Below are 22,093 nucleotides of genomic sequence, written 5' to 3'. Positions count from 1 at the left end.
GCCCGTTTTAAACCCCAACCGTACTATTGGAACTGGCTCAGCAAGTCCCTTTATAAGTGTAAATGCACCCCTTCCCATGCCACGCCCCTTCCACCCCCTCCCAGGGTGAACAGGAAATCAAGCCACCTTGAGCAAGAGCCTAGAGGTCAGGGGGGGGTCTCACTAGGAGACAGGGACCCTGAGAATCACCAACAGAGAGGCACAGTCCTTGAGTGACAGAGAGAGCCTCTCAGAGATGGGCTATTCTCTTGAGAGAAACAGATAGGAGTCCCAGGAGGACACCAGGATCAGAGACAGAGCAGCATGGCTTCTGAGGGATGTTGCTGAAGTGACACTGACCCTCAGCTTGAAAGAGACATATTCAAGGACAACAGTCACACTGGCCAATAAACAAAGAGGTCTGGTGCTTTGAAATGCTGTCGGATCCTGACACTGACCCACAAATGCAGAGGGAAGGAACGGCTTCATTGGGACCTGTGTGCTTTCCAGAAAGGCCCATTTGGGAATGCAGGCACAGGAGGCACCAGAGGCCAGTGGAGGTCCCAGCCAAGCACCCCTTGTTCCCATGGTGGGCAGATTTTGGCTTGCATGCCACGGGCACCACGGCAGAGACACCCTTGTGGATCAACTGTCCTGCACACGCAATCAAGCATTGCCCCTGGAGGAGACACTGACCTTCACACCCTCCAGGGAGGTCTGGGGACACAGCACCAGGAACCAGGGTCCCCTTCAAGGAGCACCCGGAGCAAATGGACAGGCTGAAAGAGTCTACATACATTCATTCACGCAACCATGGAGATTTACTAACACCTACTGTGTGCCAGGCCCTGTGCCAGGCATTGGGAATCCAGCAGTGAACTAAACAGACACCCCTACACACTCGGAGCTCAAAGTCTAGTGGGGAAGCAAGCCATCAATGAAATAAACAAATAGGTGATTTTCATATGCAGCCACAAGGTGACCACAGAGTGGAAGTTCTCAAGTCAGGAATATGGAAGGAGGCCAGGTGAGGGGCAAGTAGGGTGAAGTCAGGAAGGCTTCCCTGATGAAGGGGCCTGAAGGCCAGTCTGGCTCTGGGAGAGGGTGGCTCACAGCCTGAGCGTGCCCTCTGGGACCGGCCCCTACTGAATCTCGCCTAAGGCTGTTATCACCTCCTAGGGCCTTCTTTGGGACAGGCCTAGCAATTCTGCACAGTCCAAGGGGGCATTTTTTCAGAGGCTGGGAGGCCTGCTTGGGGACAGTTTATGCATTCCCAAACAAATCCCGGTCAAATAGGGCTCCTATATGTTGACCCTACAATAACAGTTTTATTCTGTCCAAAGCTTGTTTACTTAGGGGCACAATGGGAGACTGTGGCAGCTGCAGAGTACATGGGTGGGGTCACGAAGCAGTGGTTACAGCTGTAAAAGAGACACTCGAGGGTCCAGGATGGTTTCATGGGCAGGGCAGAGTCAAGGCCCGTTGCCGAGACCAAAGTCTTGTAGCCTGGGGCCTCTCTCCTGGCCCCAGCCACCCGCCCCCGCCCACCCCCACCCCTCACCCCCGCAACCAAGCGCAACAGGACCAGACTTGGGGTTCTGGGGTCTGCTCCTTCCCTGGCATCGAGGGGGACAGCAAGGGTGGTGATGCCCCCAGCCACGTGCCACAGGCAGCCGCTTGGCTGAGCCCTCGGGAGCCAGCACTGCTCAGTTAATGAGCAGCATACCACTGGGCCTTGCGCTAACCACTTCAGCCCTGCTGGCCACAGCCCACAACTCGGGGAGGGGAGGCAGGAGGCCTGGAACAGAGGCCTGGGACGGGGGAGCTGGGGATGGGGCTCTAGTGGAAGTTCCCGGCAGCACTAGGGGTCTGCAGTGCAGAGAGAGCTGGAGGTCAGTGACACCCTGCAAGCAGTGTGAGAAGCGCCCGGCAGAAGCAGCACAGCTCCCGCTCCCCAGCCCTGCATCTCAGCACTGTGGGGCCGCCTCCTGGAGCTGTGGCTGGGAGGTCACTGTGGGAGCCTCCCCATGGCCAGGACTTCAATTCCAGCACGAGCTCTGCTCAGGCGACTTGGCTGGGGAGGGCTTGGCTCTCTGCAGAGGATAGAGCAAGCCTACCTTTCTCCAAGTACACTGGAAGAAAGGATCTCCAAAGTGCTCTTCGAGGCTTCTGGGGGTTCCAGTTCCCTTCTCTGTTCTCCTCTGGGGACTCTCTGTCACTTCCTTCCTGGGCAGCAAAGCCCATGGCTGGTGAGCCTTTCCCAGTGCTGCCTGGATTTTGTTCTCCTTGCATAATCTTCCCTATCCTATGCCTCTCATTTTCTCCATCTGCCGGGTGGACACCTGTGTCACTGATGAGTACTGTCCCTGCAGTGGACGTCGGCCTGGAGGTGCCCACGAAAGAATCCTTTGGTGCTCATGGTTTCACCCAGACTGGCAGTCTTTCTGCCTAACCCAGCTTAGCCCTGCCGACCGGCTGGGCTCCAGGTTTCTCCTGCCCATCACCCATCTTTCACTGTCTGCCCCTCGCTGCTCTCTCTTCCTCCCCTGCTCACACCTCGGTGGTGAATTAAGCCATGGTGGCCTGGTGCTTCTTCCCCAGACTCCCTGGATAGCCCCCACCCTCACCTCTGACTCCATGGCCGTGGGCCTGATGGTGGTCTCTAGGATATGGACAGCCCTGCCCTGTGCCTGAACTCCCCCAAGTTGGGCAGAATGCAGGCTTTGGAGCTTTCTTTCCATGGTTGAGTGCAGTGAGCTGGATGATCATCCTCCACGTTGTCCACCGTACAACGCGCATAAGACCCTCAGATGCCCCTTCCCCTTAGGAGCAGTCCTTAAGGCAGCAGTGTCCAGTCCCGCACAAGGACTTGTGACCTCCCACCCCTGTGCCTGGCTAGCCAGATGAGCCATTCCGAGCAATCACTTACATAAATCCTTTACGTAGCCCAGTGCCTGGCTTATTCCTGCTCTAGACAAACTCTTGGAACTTGGAACACCCCTAGTGTTCGAGAGGAATCTTGATCTCCTCTCTATGTCTTGGGCTTGGCAGGGCAGGACCCTGCGCGGGGCAGTGAGAACCCCAGCATTCTAGAGCCTGCTCTCCCAGTGACTCTGGGCAGGTCATTTCCACTCCCTGCAACTCAGCGTCCTTCACTAACTACGAAATCAGTGGACAGACTAGACAACCTCAATAGATCTATTAATTTCTGTGATTCTGCCTTGCCTGGAATATTCCTATTTCTGACTCTCTCCTATATCTTCCATCAGTTCCCACTAACTTTCTAAATGACTTTTTTAAATGTTATTGTTTTTCTTCTAATTATAAAAGCATTACAAGCTTAGCACCAAAAAAAAAAAAAAAAAAAAAAAAAGAAAGAAAGAAGAAAGAAAGAAAAGAAAAAAGGAACCTACAGCAAAGAGTAAAAACGAAACAGAGCTGCAAAGCCCACCCCCAGAGGTAACCACCACCACTGGATGTACCTCCTCCTTTCGTCACGCACAGTCTTAGAGACAGCCCAGACTTCTACCCTGGGCTGTGGCTCTCCTCTGGCTCCTCACTCCCGCCTTCCCAGATCAGTGTCCCCTGGATATTTTTGTGAATTGTGAGCTCCCTCCTCCTGCTCTCCGTGGACACTAAAGAATCCTGGAGCTGCCCTGGCTGGGCGGGCCCCGCTGGGATCCAGCAGGCCTCTTGTTCAGGACTCTGCAGCCCCAGGGTTTGCTCATGGGATGAAGTCCCATCCAAGACAAACTTTATGGAGGAGGACAGACAAGACCCCACATCCCAGACTGACCTTGAGCCAAATCCAGATCACTGGCAACTTTCTCTGAGCCCCAGCGGGGAATTCAGGCAGAATAGCCATTACAGTAAACTGTGGCTGCCTTAGAAGACCTCACGACCTCCTTGCCCCCCTAGATTCTTGCCCCCCCCCCCAAGTTATCTCCCATCAATCCAGGAGCCAGGCTGGCCCTTAGGTAGCACCCTTCATCTGGCCTGGCTTATCCAGATATGGGAAAGAGTCCGGGGCCAGAGGTGAAGAAGCAGGACCATGGGAAAATCCACCCTAGTCCCGAGCAGTACCCAGGGGCTGTTTGTGCCTCCTGCCCCAAGGAAAACTTGAGAGCAAGCTCTGGGCACCTGTTAGGAGTCCAAGCCTTCAAGCAGGTGAGAGAACCAAAGGCATGCCCCGTGCTGTTTCGTCCAGAGCCCTCATTGGTGGAGACAGACCTGCCGACATTGTTTAGAGCAGACAGGAGATGCACCCCCAGGCATGCCCGGCTTCGCTCCAGGCCCTGGGGAGCAGCGAAGGGGAATACTGGGTGGGCCCTGCCCCTGCCCTGGAGAAGCCCAGCAGCCCTGTCTCACACTGCAGCAGCTGTGGGCAGCCTCTACCCCAGTCGGTTGGCAGCAGGCTGGCACTCTGGGAAGTAGCTTTGGTTTGTGACTCTGGCAGTTCTCAGGTTTGAGGGCAGCCCTGCATAAAGCTTCTCCCAAACCCAACCCATGTCTCCCCAGAGGACATTCCTTCTCTGGCCTTCTGAAGGTCAAGTCAGGATGCTCTACAGGGTGGGGAGGATGGCTTTCTCCATCCCCAAACCCTCGCTGCCATCAGCCCCACTGCCCCTGACATCATTGCCCATCCCCAGCTTCTAGGGATGAGGCCACACTGATGCCCACCCAGGCGCTTGCCGTGGACACTGTGAACGTTCTCTGGGGTCTCTTGCCTCCCAGCTGAGCCTCCCATCCCATCCTCTTCCCCCACCCTCACTGCTGAGTCCATGTACCACGTCCCCTGCCCCCTCACTCACTCTCCCCATAGGAGTAACTGCCGTGGCATGGACAATGGGGCTGTATTGATTAGTACAATTCCTGGGCACCTCCGGCCCGTCTCCCCGGGAGCTAGGACAATGCAGCTTTGATACACAGAGCAGATTCTCAGCAGGTCCTTGGGCTGGGGGAGCCCTCACACCCCCACTCTCCTCCCCCATGCCCCCACCACATAGCTAACTCTTCCTGCACTCCTTTGCACAGTTGCAACTTTCTGGGTCACTTTTGCCGGTGTCTGTCTCGCTGGCTGGCTGTGCCTGCCCCTCCCTGGCACAGACCACTCAGCCCCTCTCCCCACCCCCAGCCCAGCCTCCCAGACCGCCTGGCTCCACGGAGGGGGCTCAACCTCTGGGAGGTGACTGACCTGTTCTGGGGAGGAGGGGGCCACAGGTCCACGAGCCGAGGCCATCCCAGGATGAGCACTCAGAGCGGAGTGCGCGTGTCTCTGCTGCTCATTCACACCTCTGCCAGCTCCAGGCGACACTGACGCATCCCCTGCCTCTCCCACTGCCGGCTGGGCAGCGTCAATTACTTTCACCTCATCTCCTCCCCAAGCTCTGCCTACCCCCTCCGCTGGCCCTCCCCCTCCGGCCAGTCCCCATGCAGCCCGGCGCGGGTGCTCCAGAGCTAGAGTGAGGCATGGGGTTTGTTGTGTTTTCCCCTTGTTCCCAGCAAGTTATTGGAACAAAACATACACTCACATACTCACAACCACAGAGTGAGGCAGAGCGAGCGCGGAAGACAGTGAGCGGCCTCAGGGCCTAGACGCTTCTGAGCTCCCAGGCCTGGCACTTGGTGGGCTCCTGGTAGGGTGGTTGGGTGTCATTGGGCACTAGACATGTTAAAGGGCAGGAAGAAGGGGGCATCGTCCACAGGCACTACCAAAGCAGCTTAGACTTCATAGAGTGGTGTGGGCTGGGGGGGGGGGGGTGGGTGTTGGGCCCTGGAGCTGTTCCCCCACAAGAGTTAGAGACTCTCAACCAGCCAAGATGATTGAGAATGTGACTGGCCATGCAAGAAAGCTCGGGCCTGCACTGTCACTTGCCCTAAGAAAGTTGGCGCTAGCCAAGAGAGTGGTCACCACAGAGTTCAGACAAAGGCGGAGCCACGCAACAGACTCCTTGGAGATTTGCACTGCACTGCCCAGAACCCCAGACGTTGCTCTGGAGTATGTGCTGTGTGGGCTGGGTACAGACCAGCAGGTGTCACCGTAACCGGGGCGAGGGGTCACTCAGACCCATCCAGTCCCACTTCTCTGGGGCCACACTCGCTAGTCAGTCTCCAGCTGATGCTGAGATACCACAAACCAGCAGTCAGGAAGGCGGGCATGAGTATTCTGGTCCCGGGAAGGTGCACCTGTCCTCGGAAATTGATAGGTTGGCAGAAGGAAGGATCTTGGTAAGCATCCACCAAATGGAAGCGTGCATGGATTCTAATGTAAAGAACAGCCAGCTTTTCTGTTAGTTTGGTAAGTGTGGTGACGCCAAAGGGAACACGGCAGGATGGATTTTTTTTTTTAAAGGGCGCAGGCTTTAGAGTCAGATAGGCCTGGTTCAAACCGCCGCGCTGCCAGTTTCTCACCATATACAGCCTTAGGCAAGTCACTAACATGTCTAGTCTTAGTTTCCTCATCTCTGCAATAGGGATAATGTCCACCCATCATCGAATCTAGTGAGTATTAGCAATAATAGGAAGAGATGGTACATATTCAGCGCTTACTATGAGCCACTGTCCTCAACACTTTATATATATTAATTCATTTAATCTCCCCTCCACCCCCCGCAAATGCCTTGATGTAGACACATTATTACATACATCTTGGTGGGGGAGGTGGAGACCAGCCTCGGCTCAAGCAAGTCCCCTAAGAATGGCCTGAGACCCCACCGACTCAGCCTCTCACTGGGCCAGCCTCACGCAGCCAGGTCCCCAGACACGCTCTGCTGACTTCCTGCGGGCGCAGACTGTGGGCCAAGGCGCTGGCTGGGCCACTGGCTTCAGGAAGACCCAGTCACCCATGATGCCCAAATGCTCACTTCCACCCAGGGTGGGCTCTGGGCTCCGGCTGCCCTGGCCTGGGCAGGCTGCCCAGAACAGGCAGCCCTGGCTGGACAGCTTTCTCTGGCTCTGGCCATGGGGACAGGAGGCGGCAGCAGCCCAGCTGGGCCCTGGCCGTAATGAGGCCTCATTAGTGGGATCCAGCTGCTCCAGCCCCACTTTGGGAGGCCGACTCCCCCAGCCCCCGCCTCTGACTTTTCTTAATAAGAGTGGGCATGCCTCCAGAGGGGCGAGCAATCTAGTTGCTTTGTTGTGCCCTGTGACTCCAGGGGGAAGGTCCCGCTGAGCTAGGCCTGAGTGGGGGGAGGGCTGCAGGGAAGCTGCGTGAGGGGAGGTGAGGGCACAGGACTGAGCAGGTGTGCTCCAGGGAAGCTGGAGGGGGAGGGGAAGGAGACCAAGGGGAAGGGAGGGTAGGGTCTCAGGTCCAGAGAGGAGGCCTGAGGACTGTTGGGCCTTTTCCTCTGGATCTAGATATCGTCCAGTTCACTGGGTATGAGTCGTTGCCCATCTCTAATCACCTGGTTGATCATCTGGGTCATTGCTCAGAGACCAGTGACCATCTGGGTCATTGTCCCAGCTAAGAGAGCCCCTCCTCTGTGTTAGGCCTCGTATAAGGAGAGTGCCCACTACTATGTGCTAGTCCCTGAGCTAGGAGAATACCTACTATGGGCCAAACCCTATGCTAGCAAAGCAGCCACCGTATGCCAGGACCGGTGTTTGGAAAGCGCTCCGTGTGCCAGGACCTATTAGCAGAGTGCCCACTATGCACAACGTCTGAGGCCAAAAGAGAACACAGTGTCAGGTCTGTGTTAAGAGAGCACCCGCTTTGTGGCAGCCCGGTGCCGGTGAGCCCCTGTCGTGTGCTATGTTCCGCACTAGATGAGCATATCCTTCGTGTGCCAAATTCTGTGCCAGGTGAGGACCCAGTGAATGCCCAGCCTTGAGATGGGGGAGCACCTGCTGTGCGCCTGGCACTGTGATAGATGGCGCCCAATGTGTGACAGGCTCTATACCGAGGGAGTGCCCAGCGTGTGCCAAGCCTGGACGAGTTGAGCACGTGCCACGTGCCAGGCCTTGGGCCGGGGGAGCACCCGCTGTGTGCCTGGGCCTTGCAATGGATGGTGCAGATAAGAGGGGCACAAACCCTCATATCAGAGAGGAACAGAACAGGTCAGGGCGGGGCAGCCCGGGTGGCCAGCGGTGCTTGCAAAGCCTTCTGGGATGATTTAGACGTTCTGGCACCCGGGGCCCTAGCCCAGGTGACTCTGTTCTTATTCATCACAAGGTTTCCCGGCGGCAGAAGCAACCAGCGTGCTCGAAGACATGGGGAGAGGCCAGCGAGGCTCACCAAGGCCTCTGTTGCCCAAGACTCTGTGTTAGTGGGCAGTGGGCAGAGGGGAGGGGACAGAATCAGCCCAGCTTGTGACCTTGGTGTGAGGCCATGTGTGTGTGGGGCTCTCCTGTCCTGGGCTCCTCTCCTCTAGCTCCCCGTCCTCTGAGCCTCAGGCAGCTCCACTCCACATGTGTACAGAGGCACTAGGTCTCCATGGAAGTATCACCCCATCCACCCCCCGGTGCCCCCAAGCATCCCAGCTGCTCCCAGGCTTGGAGGCACCCTAGCCAGCTGGGTTCTCGCACGGCCCCGTCCTAGGAGCTGCTGAGGCGTGAGGGAGGCAGCTGAGCTGGCCTGGCAGAGACCATCTGGGCTGGGAGTCGGGGGAGGGACACGTGCAGCAGGCATGTGGGCCTGGGCACGTGCTGCGAAGGGGCTTGCTTCTCCACAGAGCACCTGCCACATGAAGAGCGGGGCAGGAGCGCCAAGGATGACACAGGGTATCTGCCGACTGAAGGGAGCCGAGGGGACCCATGTCCTCACACCCAGACCTGAGGCAAATCAGACAGAAGTGAGGAGCCCATGGCAGGGACTAGCTACCCGCTCCCTGCATACCAGAGCACAAGTGGTAAAAGAAGTCACGGGGCTGGGACTGTCCAAGCGGCTCCTATGCGTGGTCCTCAATGCCCTCTCTTCTGCCCTACCATGGCATCCAGAGAAGGGCACGTCTGAAAGGACCGTCCTTAGCTATTTGCCTTTAGGGGACCGCAGGCACCTAATAAAGCCCTGGCTCAGCTGCCTAGGTTAGCCAGGAGGGATGGCGCTCCTCAGAGCCTGTATCCTAGAGACGAGCACTGAATGGAGGAGGTGGCTCCAGTTCCAAACTGGGGCCAGAGAATAGAGTAGCCCAAGGTCATCAGCAGAACTGAAAAAGAGGCAGGGACAGAATCTCTAGCAACCACTGTGGTGGTGGGGGGGGGGGGGGTGGAGCCCAGGGGACAGATGTTACGGGCCTCAAATGCAGCAGTGGCGGGCAGAAGCCAAAGGGCAGAGGGCATGGAGGAAACTAAGCCCCGGCTATCTTTAGGCACATCCTGGGGCTGGGAACGGCGTCCCAAGGCAGCGCTCCCTTCCACAGACATGCTGGCCCGGCAGGCAGAGCCCAGAGTCCGGGAAGCTCAGCTCCTGGCAGGGATTATGGGACATTGTGATTCATGCTCCCTATGTGGCCCACATGGGTCCCGCTGCCTGCCTGCCACAGTCCTTTCAGGGTCACTCCAGAGAAGGAAGAGCAGCCAGGGAATACTCAGAGGGCTTCTTAGGTTTCATGGGGCTCAGAGCCTCCGTGTAGGATGGGACAGAGCCACACCCCATGTCCTATGTACAACAGGCCCGTGGCAACTCCAAGACTTCTCTGGGAAAGGGAGACCATTTTTGGTCCTATCACAGCATCCATCTCTAGCAAATGTTCAGGTCATAAGGCTTCCCTCTCTGCCCGTTTCTGAGCACCCAGAGTTCAGGTTGGCTCAGGAATACCTTCACGTGCCCAGTTCATTCAGACTTGTTCCAACCAGGTAGGAGTCAGGCCAGAGCAGGTCTGAGGGGCTGAATGCTAGAAGCTCAGAACAGGGCAAGATAGAAGGTCCTTACCTTGGGGAAAAACCACCCATCTCCTTCTCCCAGACCATTCCTTTGGACCAGGTACTCTGAGTCCCAAAAATCTTTGATGAGAGACACAGCCTATTTAGGGGGTGGGGGGAGCTTGGCAGAGACCCTAGGTCAATCAGTTCTTAACAGAACGAGAAAAGCAACAGAAGGAATTGATGCGGGCAAGAGAGGTGCCAAGGGAAGGGGCTGTACTCATCACTGGCTTCCTCCCCTGACAGCTGCCCAGTCTAGCCCGTCCCCGAGGCAAGATCCCAAGAGAAGAAATCCAACCACTGCTCTTGGGATAGGATCTGACATCCTTTCCCCAGTTCCTGCTTCCAGTGCCAACCTGCTCCATCTATCAATGAGTCTGCTTCCTTCTAGCCCTGACCAGGCCCTGCCCTTGCCCCTCTGCTTCTCAAGGCATCTCACTACCTCCTCTCCTGTGCTCTGAGGCAGTGGGCAAAGGAAGGGGGGCACGGCTTGGGGAAGGGGGAGAGGGAAATTTTCCGAGGCCTCAGAAGAGGATTCAAAATGAAACGCTCTTTGTTACTTTTCAGAGTGAGAAGGAACCAGGGAAGTAGAGAAAAGCCAGACAGGGTCTGAAGACCCCTTGATCAGCTCATACTGGACATTCCCTGAGGCAGGCAGAGCACAGGGTTGGGGTGGGGTGCTGGGGAGCCAACCATGTGACGGTCCTGGGTGTCCCGCTGTCCTCCCAGCCCAGGACAGACTGCAGGCTCTCCAGAGCATCTCTGGTGATGAGGACTGGGAGTGTGCTCCTGCCTCCTGACATGCCTTTGTGGGCTCTGTGGCAGAATCTGCCCTATTACAGGCTCAGAGCCCCACCACCATCTAACTCGTTGGGTAAGGGGCTGCCTGCTTGGGGCCTGAGATAGCCCCAGTACTCAGGAGCCTTAGCAGTGCCAGACTCAGGGCCCCAAGAAGCCTCCTAGGCCCTCCTGTCATGGCAAGCAGCTGGCAGAAGGTCCCAGAGGGGGCGGTGCTCACGACGCACCCCCTTCCTCCCTGCAGTCTGGTCCCTGTACTTACCAGCATCCCTTTGGCACCTTTTCCTACCATGGCAGCAGCAGGTTGGGGGGCTCTGGAGTCCTGGACCCCACTCACAGGCTCTGCTTCCAGCACCTTTCAGACCACAGACCTCAAGAGCTGTGGAGAGAGCAGAGAGTGGGGTGGGAACCTGGCCCAGGAAGGGGAGGGCAGGACACGGGACGGGGTGGCCCTCAGGGTTCTCCAGGACAGGTAGAGCAGGGCCCAGACCACCAGCTGGCAGGCCCTCACTTCGCTCCCAGGCTGGCCCACCCTCTGCCAGGCCATTTCCCGCCTCGTTTCTTTCTGGATGACCCTGGATCTGCTCCTTCCTAGCCCTTCTTCCAGCCCTTCCCCTGGATCCCTTGGTCTCCACGCTTCCCGTCCCAATGGGCAAAGGTCTATTTTTAACTCTCCAGATGCCCAATTCTATAAAAGATAAAAAAAAACGAACACAGAACTGGGACAGAGTCCAATTCCTTCATCGTCTATGTGAATGGCTTCAACCTTTCTCCTGAAGGGGAGTCAGCACACAACTCCCCAACCTCACCCCAGCCAGACAGCCAGGAGAGTCCTCCCTCCTCCTGGTGCCAATCAGCTTGGGCTCTGGGGCAGCTGGGCATGTTGCCATGTCACCAACCTGGACCATAAGCTCTGCAAACACCAAACACACCACGGGCAGGCACATCTCCCTGCCCTCGCTCAGGCTGTCCTCTGCCTGCAACATCTTCCCTCCTGCTCACCCGGGAAAATACTGCAAATTCATGCTTAAATGTCACTTCTCTGTAACCTTCCCTGGCACCTTCCCCAACGAGAGTGAACAAATTGCTTCACCCTTTCTTTTTTAAGCGTATTTCTACTAGTGTCCTTATCAACTCATATTAGACTTATTTGCTTATGTCCATCAACCATGAGTCTGTGAATTCCCCCGAGGGCTGGGTCTGTGCTTCATTTACCTCCTGTGTCAGCACCCAGCCCAGTGCTCGCTTGCAGGACGTCTTGGTTGAACTGAATTGAAGGGCGATGGGTAAGGCTGACGTACTGGGGTGATGGTCCAGCTCAGCCAGAGACCTTGTAGGAAACATCTGACAGGCAATGTGGGGCTGACAAGCTGGAGGAGGCAGCAGACCAATGGAAGGAGTGGCCACACGGCTGTGCCGGTGCATACAGGCTTAATGTCAAACACAGATGGAATAGGAGGTAGTTTTTGACAGACCTCAGGAGAGGAATCAACCTTTAGGGAGCCTCAAAGAATTCTCTCATGGGAAGAAACCCCTGGGTCAGGTGGACAAGGAGGTTCAACCTCTATAGGGTCGGGTCTCAGGAGGGACCGGGCTCAGGTTCTGGCCCCTTCTTTACCCTCCCAGGGAGCAGACTCTACTCCAAAGGCCGTTCTGTGCCACTCAGCCCCACCCACGGCCACCTGTCAAGGGCCACCTCTCTCCTACAGGCCCAGGAAGTTTTTGGAAGGCCAGAAGAGACGAGGAAGAAATTCCTTGCCTGTGAAAACCAAGCATTGGCTTCCTTAGGACCTTGCCCTGGCCACTCAGTGTCCTATACAGCCCTCTCCCCGAGGCAGGGGCAGGTGCAGTTGTGACTTGTAACCATCTCCCTTTTGTCAGTAACCCAGGCTGTTCTCTCTGCCTCTCAAAGTGTCCTCCTAAAGAGGCTGCTGCTCATGGCTCTGGCCTTCTGGGGGCTGTGAGGAGAAGGAGGGGCATGCTCCCTTAGAAGCTCATACCCTTGTCTTCTTCACTCACCGCATGCCCTAAACTCTAGGTCTGACTTCGCCAAAGCCGTCCCTCTTCAGCCAACGAATAATAATGACAGTAATAATAATGATAGTAAAAATAGCCGATGGCATAATTAAGAGCCACCTCATGGACGGGTAATTAGTATGGCCCCTGGTGAGGTAAGTAAACTGAGGACACTCTGCCCAGGAACTGAGGCTACAGAGCATTCTCACTCAGGTTATCCCCAAGCACTGACTGCAAATACGGTCCCTGTGCTCACAGTGTTTAGAGATCGGTGACGAAAAGTCTGCTTGGCACTGGTCTCCAGGAGAATGAGTTGGGTGTGAAGCGTTGCCGCTTATGGACCATCACTGGGAAGCAGTTAGCTTAGCATGTGATGAAGAGCTTGGGCACTGAGACCTGGTAGAACTGGGCTAGAATTCTGGTTCTGTCATTCAGCATGTGTGTGACTTTGAGCAAGTTACTTAAACTTCTCTGAGCCTCAGTTTTCTCAGTCTGGAAGATGGGTCTGGTAATACTTCCCTTGTTAAGTTCTGAAGTCCCTGCTTAATTTTGGATTCTACTACAAGTCCTCCACATTTTCCTCCCCTCCCGTCCATTAATCTTCCCAAAGCCCTAAAGCCTTGATTCCCTCCCATCGTTCTCCACAGCCAACAGGATATGGCCTAGATTGTTTAGCAGGCGTTTAAGGCTGGCCACAATTCAATTCATTTATTCCACAAATATTTATTTCAGGCTTGCTCTGGGCCCGACCTGCGCTGGGCAGCAAGAACTCATTGGTCTCTGCCTTCCTGCATCTTACAAGCTAGGGGGAAAGAGGGAAACTTGTGACTCAAATGCAATCACACACTGAGATAAAGGGTGTGAAGGAGAAAGATCCTTCTATGAGAGTCTACAGCAGGGGGGACCTGGCCTCAGCTGAGAGTCACAGAGGGCTCTCCTGAGGAAGTGATGTTTATGTTTAAGGAACTTATTTCAGAGGAACTTATTTAGGCAAAGTGGCAATAGTGAGGAAGAGAAAAGGAAGAGAGAGTCAAGCAAATGAAATAATACGTGCAAAGACCCTGAGGCTGGGACTCAGATAGCCAGGGAGAAAGTGGCCAAAGATAAAGGTGGACAGATAAGCAGGGTCAGGGACTTTGGGGCCTGGATTTTGGTTTTTATCCCAAGAGCAATGTCAGTGATCAAAGGCTTTGAGGCAGAGTTGCACCTGGCAGGGGCAATCGGTGGAATGTGCATTTTGAAAACATCGCCCTAGATACAGTGTGGGGAAAGGACTGGAGAGAGGGGTTAGTGGAAGAGAAGACAGTCAGGAAGCAGCCAGGCCAGGTATGAGGGGGCTTGGACTAGGAAAGTGGTGATGGGGTAGGGAAAGGTGCACAGATCTGGGAAAATATAGAAGGTAACATTGGTAGGACTTGGTGATGAATTGGACAGGAGGTGAGGGACAAGGAGGGGGTCGCTGGTTTCTGCTGGTGCAACAGGAAGAAGCCAGTGTCAGGCCCAGGGACAGGAGTGCTGGGGCCCTGCAGGTTTAGAGTGGGCAGAGGGTGAGCTGGGTGTGAGTTGCCAGTGAGCTGTGGATGGTAAGAGGGCAGTCACAGGACCCGGTTATCTTTACGGTCTCACTGCTCAGTATTTCCTTCTCCCCAAACAGGGCTAAAGCTGTCTGTCAATCAATTCTAAGGGTGCATCTGAGCCAGCTGGGGAGTCCTCTCTGGTACTGGAAAGGTGACAGGCTCTTTCCCTGCCTTCAAGGACCTCGTAGTTTAGGAGAAAAATGGAGGAGGAAGCATAACCTCTGTTCACTGTGATGGAGGGAGTGGATGGGGCTGTGGGAGCCAGGGAGGGCTTCTAGCTTTGCCTAGAGCCCAGGTTGGCTGCATGCAGCCACCTGCCACCATGTGGGACTATTCAGCATTTCCCAAAGGTTCTTGTCTCCATGTTTGTTCAGGGGGCTCTGTCTTCCTCAAGCATTCTTGTCCCTATTTCCATCTGTATATATCCTACCCATCTTCAAACCTGTCCCAATAGCATTATGTTCAAGAAGCCTTCCTTCCTCCTCCAGGTGCAGTCACCTTTGCACTGCACTCCCAAAGCACGCTGTGTACATCTAATTAACACGCTCGTCACATGCAGTGTTGAGGCACGGTTACTAGGTCCAAATCTGGCTCCCCATGAGCTGGAGAGATCTTCCAGGGCAAAGGTGTGATTCTCCTGTGTCCTCAGGGCTGGGCACAGAGCAGGTACCGCGGCAGTCTCGCAGTGTAGGCCGAGTAAGGGGGCGTTTTCTCTGCGGTCCTTGGAAACACTTGGGCATGCTCAGTGCCGCCCATTGGTCCCTTCCACAGTTCCCTCACCCACTATTCTCAAACCTTCTGATGCTCCCTCACTTTGGATTTCTCCGGTCCTTCTTTCCTTTTCCATTCCTCACGCCCCCTCCACCCCAACCTTTATTTTGTAGCAGCCCAAGCATCAAGGTTGTTTCAGCAAAGAAATAGTCCCAAGCTTTGTGCTGGAGCTGTCAGAGAGCTGTGGACGCGGCTCCTTTAAAAGTGACCAGGGAGGGGGCGTGGTCTACGGAGAGCAGGCCCGAAAGGGGGCGCGGCTCCTTTAAGAAGCAGCCAGCAGACAGCGAGGAGGCCCCGGGCCGGCAGGCAGGGGCGCGGTCGCCTTTGGAGCTGCGGCACCTCCCGTAGCACCCCGATTCCTCGAAGCGGGGTGCGTCCGATTCAACCCTGGTGCGAGGTGTTGGGGGGCGGTGTTACATCAGCCGCCACGTGTGGGCCTCTCAGCTGGTGTGGAGGCGGCGGCCCCGCCCCCGGCCCCAGCGGTGGAAAAGTACCGGGGCGCCGAGGTCCCCGCCCCCTTGCCCCGCCCCCAGGCCGGCTCCGGCCCCTCCCGGCCCTCCTGGCTAGCCCCCCTTCCCGTCCCGCCCGGTCCCCGCCGCCTTCCACAGCCCCACGGTGGCTACGGGGTGCGGGGCACCGGCTGAGGGTGGGCGCCCCCGGCTCCTAGGCCCCTGCCCTCACCTGTGGCCGCCCGGGCCCGCCCCACACGCACCCGGAATGAAGGTTGGGGTAGGGAGGGCGCGGATTTTCCCCGGAGTAGCAGCCCCAAAATAACTCCACGGCCGTAGTGCCTTCCCAAAGCCGCGGCCAGGAGCCGCGGACAAAGATCCCGAGGGCGTCGGGACCCCCTGGCGCGTCTTCCCGGGACCCGCGGGCGCGCGGGAACCCTAACCCGGCCGGTGGGTGGGTGGGCAGATAGGGAGGCAGGCCGGCTGGAGGAACCAGATAGGCAGCCAGGCCGGCCAGCAGTTCGAGGAGATGGAGCGGCAGCCCGCACGCGGGGCGCAGACCCGGCCCGCCGGTTCCCGGCCGCCGAAGGCCCCCGGCGCACAAACCCACTGGCGCTCCAGACGGACCGTGACACGTTCTGGTTCCGGCGCTACCCGCACAGCTCTGCGCCCGCCGCCCCCGACCAAGCCGGCGTCGGCACGCAGCGCCCCCCCTTCGGGAGCGCCCCCCCCCCCCCGTTCTCACCCGCCTCAGCTCCTTGGCGACAGCGGTGACACCCAGACGCGCGCACCTACCCCCGATCTTTGCGGCGAGACAGACATCCCCGTGCGTGCACCCACACTCTTAACCACGGATGCCCGCATGCAAGCGCGATCTCACACACACACACACACACACTCACGCTCGCTGGTCCTGGGGCTTAGCCCCACGGAGATACCAAACCCAGACCGACGGCAGGACGGACAGAGGCGCGGGCCGCAGCGCCCCCTTCCCCAAGCCCCCTTACCATGCTGCAGCCCCCGGCCCAGGCGTGCTGGGTCCGCACCGCGGTGCGCCCAGGTGGCTTTCTTAAAGGGAAAGTTGCATCAGCCTCCCGAGGCTCAGTACCGCCGCGAGTCCGCCCGCCCTGCCGCGCCGCTCGCGGCTCCTCCTGGGCTTGTTGTGTTTTGGTTTCGGGGAGGCGGGGGCCAAGAGTTTGGTGAAAGTTTGGAGTGGAGAAGGCTTGCGAGACCTAGCCAAGTCCCTCCCCTCCCTGAACAGCTCCCCTGGCCGCTCCCCCCCCATCCCCCGTTTCATCCCCACCCCACTGGCCGACTTCTCAGGCTCCTCCTCCCAGGGAATAAAATTACAAGTCTCTCCAGCTTTCAGATGATTGATCCCCAGGAACCCCTGGGAGTGGGCTCCACAAAGGAGCCCCCTTCTCCGCCCTTGTCTTGCTGCCCTCCAGCTGGGGCCCTTGGAGGAAGCAGATGTCGTTGCCCCCTTTGGCTAGACTGGAATGAAGCCAGAAGGCCTGGGGCACTTTGGGGGGCTGGAGCTGGAGTTGGCCCTCCAGGCCCCTGGTCTTCTGCGCCTGCGTTGCCCCCAGGGAGAAATCAGAGCAAATTCCATTCCCTTTGGAGCGGTGCCCCTAGGGACTGTGGGCACAGCTGGGTAAGGCCTGGGTCCTAATCCTTAGAACTGGAGGTCTAGGGGTAATCCTTCCTCCAGGGACCCTCCTTTGACCACTGGTTTGGTCACCCCTATTCTGCTGCTTCTGTTAGGGAGTTGCAGACACCAACCTGGGCCCCTTATTCCTTTCCTGGGAAGACAGACCTCGGTTCCAATACCCGATAAAGGAGACTTTGCCAAAAGGAGTCTGCTGAGCCTCAGTTTCCTTCCCTGTGAAATGGAGAGGACAACCTAAGGTAATTCATGTCCTTATATGTAGAACACCTTGCTCCAGGCTGCGTCTGGGCAGCAATGCCTGGCAGTTGGTGGAAAGTTTCCTTACCTTGTGAGAGTCACCAGTCAGTACTGGTTGTCAGAGGAACAGGTGTTGCCCCAGCCTGAGTGGGGCATCTACTCTGAAGGGACCCAGCCTGGAGCAAAAGTACCCCCTCTGTGCCCTGAGTCTGTTCCTCACTGTTATCTGGTCAGGAAGCTGGTTTTATTTGTTCCCTGGGGACAGTCAGCCTCCAAGAAGCTGATGCACACACGCCAAAGTCACACAAGTGAGATTCCACTTTATTAATTTACAATCAGAGGCACTGAGCAAGATAATAGGTATCAGACACAGACACTTCTGCCGACAGGAGCACTCTCAGACCATACACAGTCCATTTCACAAACTTTCCCCAGGGCTCTAGGTTCAGAATTTACAATCTATTTACATTGGAGACCTCATCAAGTCTGGGAAGATGCTTTATCTCATCATAAGATTATTTGCATTTTTACTTTGTTCCTAAACCTAGGAGTTATAGCATGTTTGGGAGCTATATTCTCCTATGAGAGAATTGCAGGTGTCTTGTGTATGTGTGTGTGTGTGTGTGTGTGTGCGTGCACGCACACACACACATGCAAGTGCATCTCCACCTGGGCAGTATGTTGTGTCTGTGTCCCCTTACCCTGTGGATTTGTGTAGGGGGATTTGTGTTTGTGGAGAAGTGACCATGTGCACTGCTCTGTGCAGTGGTATGTGTGTGTCCAACTCCAAGGATTGGGCACATCTAAGCCAAGCCCTTCTCGACTCTCCTGCCTAGGACATAAATCCTGTTTCTGGCTTCTCCCCCCCACCCTCTCCCCTGAGGCTTGTCAAAAAGGGCTACCACGCAGGGGAGGCAGGAAGAGGTCCCCAGGTAGGGAGTGGGAACAAGGAAGTGTGTCAGAGAGCAGTGTGATGGCTTTCTTCCTTGAAGCAGTGGACTGAGGGCAAAGGTGCACAAGAAGGGGGCACCAAGTGAAGTTTCTGATGATTATTATGGTCCACGAACACTGGGGATTCCTACCTCACACTGAGGCACTCGTATGCAGGGAGGCATGTTTGGGATACTCAGAGCTGACCCCCAGGAGGCCCTGAGGCCCTGGGGCTGGGGGCAGCGGAAGGTGGGGTGCTCAGGGTCAGCTCTCTGAGGACTCATTATGAAGATAGTTTGAGATTAATCCAGGGGCAAGGAGACAGTTTAGCACCTTAGTCCGTGGGGTCGGCGGGGGGGGGGAGGCGGGGGGGGGCGGGGAGATTTTCCCTGGAGTGTTTGGGGAAGTTGGAGATTTGCCCATGAGGGTTTTGCTAGACAGAGATGACATAGCACAAAATACATTTGTATTCATATAGAGAGATTCATGGATGTATGTATTTTACCACCTTGATCTAGAAAAGGCTTCAGGCAGCCATACAGTTAGTTGAGACCCAAGGAGAAACTTGAGAAAGATTTTGGTTTGAAAAGCTGGCTCCATGAGACAGGGACAAGAGCAGCTTTTTTTTTTTTTTTTTCCCCAACTAGAATGAGGCCCCAAGGGAGGCAGGTCTGGGCCCAGCCCAGGTCAGAACTTGGATGGCCTTCATCCCTGGCTGTGAGCTGCTGGCCCTGGGCAGCTGGCCCACAGGGTGGGAAGACCATGGCTAGCCTGGGCCATGGAGAATAGGGGGATCAGGCTTAGGACACACAGGAGGACGATGGGGTCAGATGACCTGCTGACCTGCTTCTTCCTGGGGCAGGGCAGCAAGAGGGCAGGCAGCTGGCTGTGCCCCACCCACTGTGGGCTAAGGTGTGTCTCCCAAGCTTCTAGTTACTGTGCTATTTCCTGCGCAGGCTGAACCCAGCGTCAGATCCCCCAGAGCTGGCTGGTTTCCTCCTTTGTTGTCGTCAGCCTATAGGATCAAGGCCTGTGTTGGGACACACAGAGTTGGCTTAGATATATGTCTGTGGCAATAGGGATAAGGCCAAACTTGGGCCACTTCTGGAGGGCACTGAAGGAGCTGGTGGCATTAGGCACTTGGTGGAGGGGTGCAGAGGGGCCCTGCTGAGACATTGGAGGAGGGTGGACACCGTTTGAGTTGCAGCCTGGCCTGACCATTGGTCTCCACCTCCTTGGAGTCCCAGCCTCAGGAACCGGGAAGCTTTGCTGGGAGTGGCTTGCCTGGGCTCTGTTCTCAGATTCTTTCTCCCTTGAACTTGGAGCCCAGTGGTCAGTGCCTGGCACCTTCCCTGCCCTGCCCCAATGCAAGGGACTAGGTTAAATTGGTTCCTGATCCAGGAGATGTCTGTGGGGTTCCATGTGTCCCTCAGACCATTCTGTTGTGCTATTTTTGGCTCCCGTCCATGGAGGCAGCAGGAGTCAATCATGGGGCTCAGAGCAGGGTGCCAGACTGGATCTTGGCAGCTCCAGGTAAAACTAGGCCTATAGAGTGGAAACAATGGCTTTGGCCCTGTCTGGGGGTAGCCCCAATGTCCAGAGCATGCAAAGCCCGGATTCTGAAACACCTTAGAGCTCCCCAAATCCAGAATTCCCAGTGCCAAGGGTGCCAGAGCTCCTAACACTCTAGAGAATCCAAAGCCCACAATTCTCAATACCCAGAACCCAGGTACCCAATACCCACAGAGCCTAATGCTCAGGCATACCCAACATCTAGGGCACCCCACATTCCTAATACCCAATTTTGAGTGCCAATGTCCCAACCCATTGGAAAAGAGCCTGGAGGGGATGGAGCAGTGCCCTTGCATGGCCCAGGGCCTTTCAGTGACTGGTATTAGCTGGGGAGGGGCCATCACTGAAGTTGGGGCTACTGGTGGTGCTGGAAGCAACAGTAATGCTTCCTTGATGCCCCCATCTTGGATCTGGAGAGGTCAAGAGGGGCTGCAGGAGGGATGGCTTTCCTCCAGGCCCATCCCCATCCCAGTTACCACATAGGAGTGTACATCTACTGTGTACTGGGAAGTGTGCTCATCTCTAGGAATGCAGCCACGAGAGGAAAGGGGCCCCCGCTCTCCCACATGGGACATACGACAATGTGCCTGTGCCAGTGCATTGGTGTGGGTCACCATGTTGCCACATTGCCACCTGTGGCCACACAGGGCATGGTTGTGAGACTGAATGGCTGTTAGCACGGGATGGTGTTGGTGAGGGGCTGTGAACATAAACTGCGTCCGCAAGTTGACATGTGTGACTGTCAGGGCAGGTCCGACTATATCCATCTGTCTGGCCATCCTTATAGTCCCTCCCTGCCTCACTACTTTCCAGGGGAAGGAATGTAAGGCCCTTATTCGCCAGGATCACTCCTACCTGTGGGGAGCGGGGGGCTGGTTCAAAGCCTCTAGCCCTGCAGTGGGCCTAGAGACCCCCCCCTCCCTACTGCCCCTGCTCCTGCTGGACCCAGAGCCTCTTTGGATTGAGAAGGCAGGAAGAGGGCTGGCTATAAGTGAAGCAGTCAATACCAAAAATAGCCATCCACCCTGAAGAGGATCCTGTAATATCACCCTCTCTTCCCGCTGACCTGGACGCTGGATAGGGTCTTGTCTGGCTCCACTTCCCCAACTCCCATCTGAGTAGCCCCTTTAGACTCGAAGGAGGGACAGAGCAATGATGTCACTGCAAATTATGACATCATAGGGAGCTATGACATCACAGGGAGGGACACCAGGCTCTGGGGGTGGGTGGTGTTTGGCTGTCTGGGTGGGTGGGGTTCCATCTGCTGGCAGCTCCCCAAACTCCCAGGAGCTGGGGGTGGCAGGACTGGATAAGGCTATATTCAGGGCCCCGCCTTATCTGTCCCCCACGCACATGCCTGATAAGCCTCTTACCAGGGCAGGCCCAGTGAGCAGGCAGGGAGCAAGCTGGAAGAGGGGAAAGGGTCAGCTGGGTCTGGCTGAGCTCCAGAGCAGACGGCAGGGGTCAGGGAGTCCTGACAAAGACCCAGGAGGGGGAGGGGGAGGGGGCCCTGGGAGATCAGTGTAGAGTGATGGTCAGGAGCGGGGATTCTGAAGCCAGGATGCCTGCGTTCACACCCCAGCTCTTCCACCTCATACCCCTGGGAAGTTGGGCCCTCCGTTTCTGCAGTGTTCCTCAGCAAGAATACTATTAGTAGTGACTATCCATCATAGTATTGTGAGCATTAATTATGTGTGAAGTAGGAATAGAAGAGTTCTGGTGGACAGTAAGTACTCATCTCCCTTCCCAGGAGAGGTCAGGATCCTCTCCGGGAGGTGCCCATCCTACCTGGCAACATGCTCTGGTGGCCTGGGCCTCGCCGGGGTCTGGGGTTTCCGAGGCTGCACATCCCCCTACGAGTCCCCACACCTTCCCGGTCTGCATTTGCCTCAAGACTCCTTCCCAGGAATCCTGGCCTTTTGGGCCTGGTTTTTCCCTGCACCCACTATGGATACCTTGGAGCCCTGGTGCCCTCTGGTGACAAAAGTCATACATAGCAGTTACAGCTGGATCCCTGGGAGCATCTGGCCAGCACACCTGCTGTCACTTGTCCCGTTATTTTATGTCATCCTCACATCAAGGTAGGAATTATGTCCATTTTCTGGAGTTAAGACTCAGGAAGGTTAAATAATTTGTCCAAGGTTACAGAACTAGTAGGTGGTAGAACTTGAACTTGAACCCATGTTGTCCTGTCTCCCAAGTCCACACTCTCACCTTGTGAACGGTATGCATACATA

The 22,093-nt window shown here is 56.4% G+C and overlaps 1 protein-coding gene across 4 annotated transcripts in view; it reads right to left on the bottom strand.

Annotated features, from left to right (window-relative positions):
- The window catches only part of SLC6A9 (solute carrier family 6 member 9), a 31,525-nt gene extending 14,898 nt beyond the window's left edge, over positions 1-16,627 (bottom strand). For 3 of the 4 annotated variants that reach the window (XM_047871747.1, XM_047871748.1, XM_047871750.1), the window contains exons 1-2: positions 16,456-16,627; positions 10,898-11,014 (exon numbers count right to left, since the gene is read on the bottom strand). In XM_047871747.1, the coding sequence (XP_047727703.1) occupies positions 10,898-10,927 (30 nt within the window). In that variant the 5' untranslated portion in view covers positions 10,928-11,014; positions 16,456-16,627. Of the gene's footprint in view, positions 1-10,897; positions 11,015-16,455 lie in introns of those variants that run through there. The other variant, XM_047871751.1, reaches the window with a different exon arrangement.
- Positions 16,628-22,093: the final 5,466 nt, after the last annotated feature.

This window comes from Prionailurus viverrinus, chromosome C1 (genome assembly GCF_022837055.1).
Source record: "Prionailurus viverrinus isolate Anna chromosome C1, UM_Priviv_1.0, whole genome shotgun sequence".
NCBI lineage: Eukaryota > Metazoa > Chordata > Mammalia > Carnivora > Felidae > Prionailurus > Prionailurus viverrinus.
The sequence above is the reverse complement of the archived record's forward strand: the minus strand, read 5'-3'. Positions and strand labels throughout refer to the sequence as shown.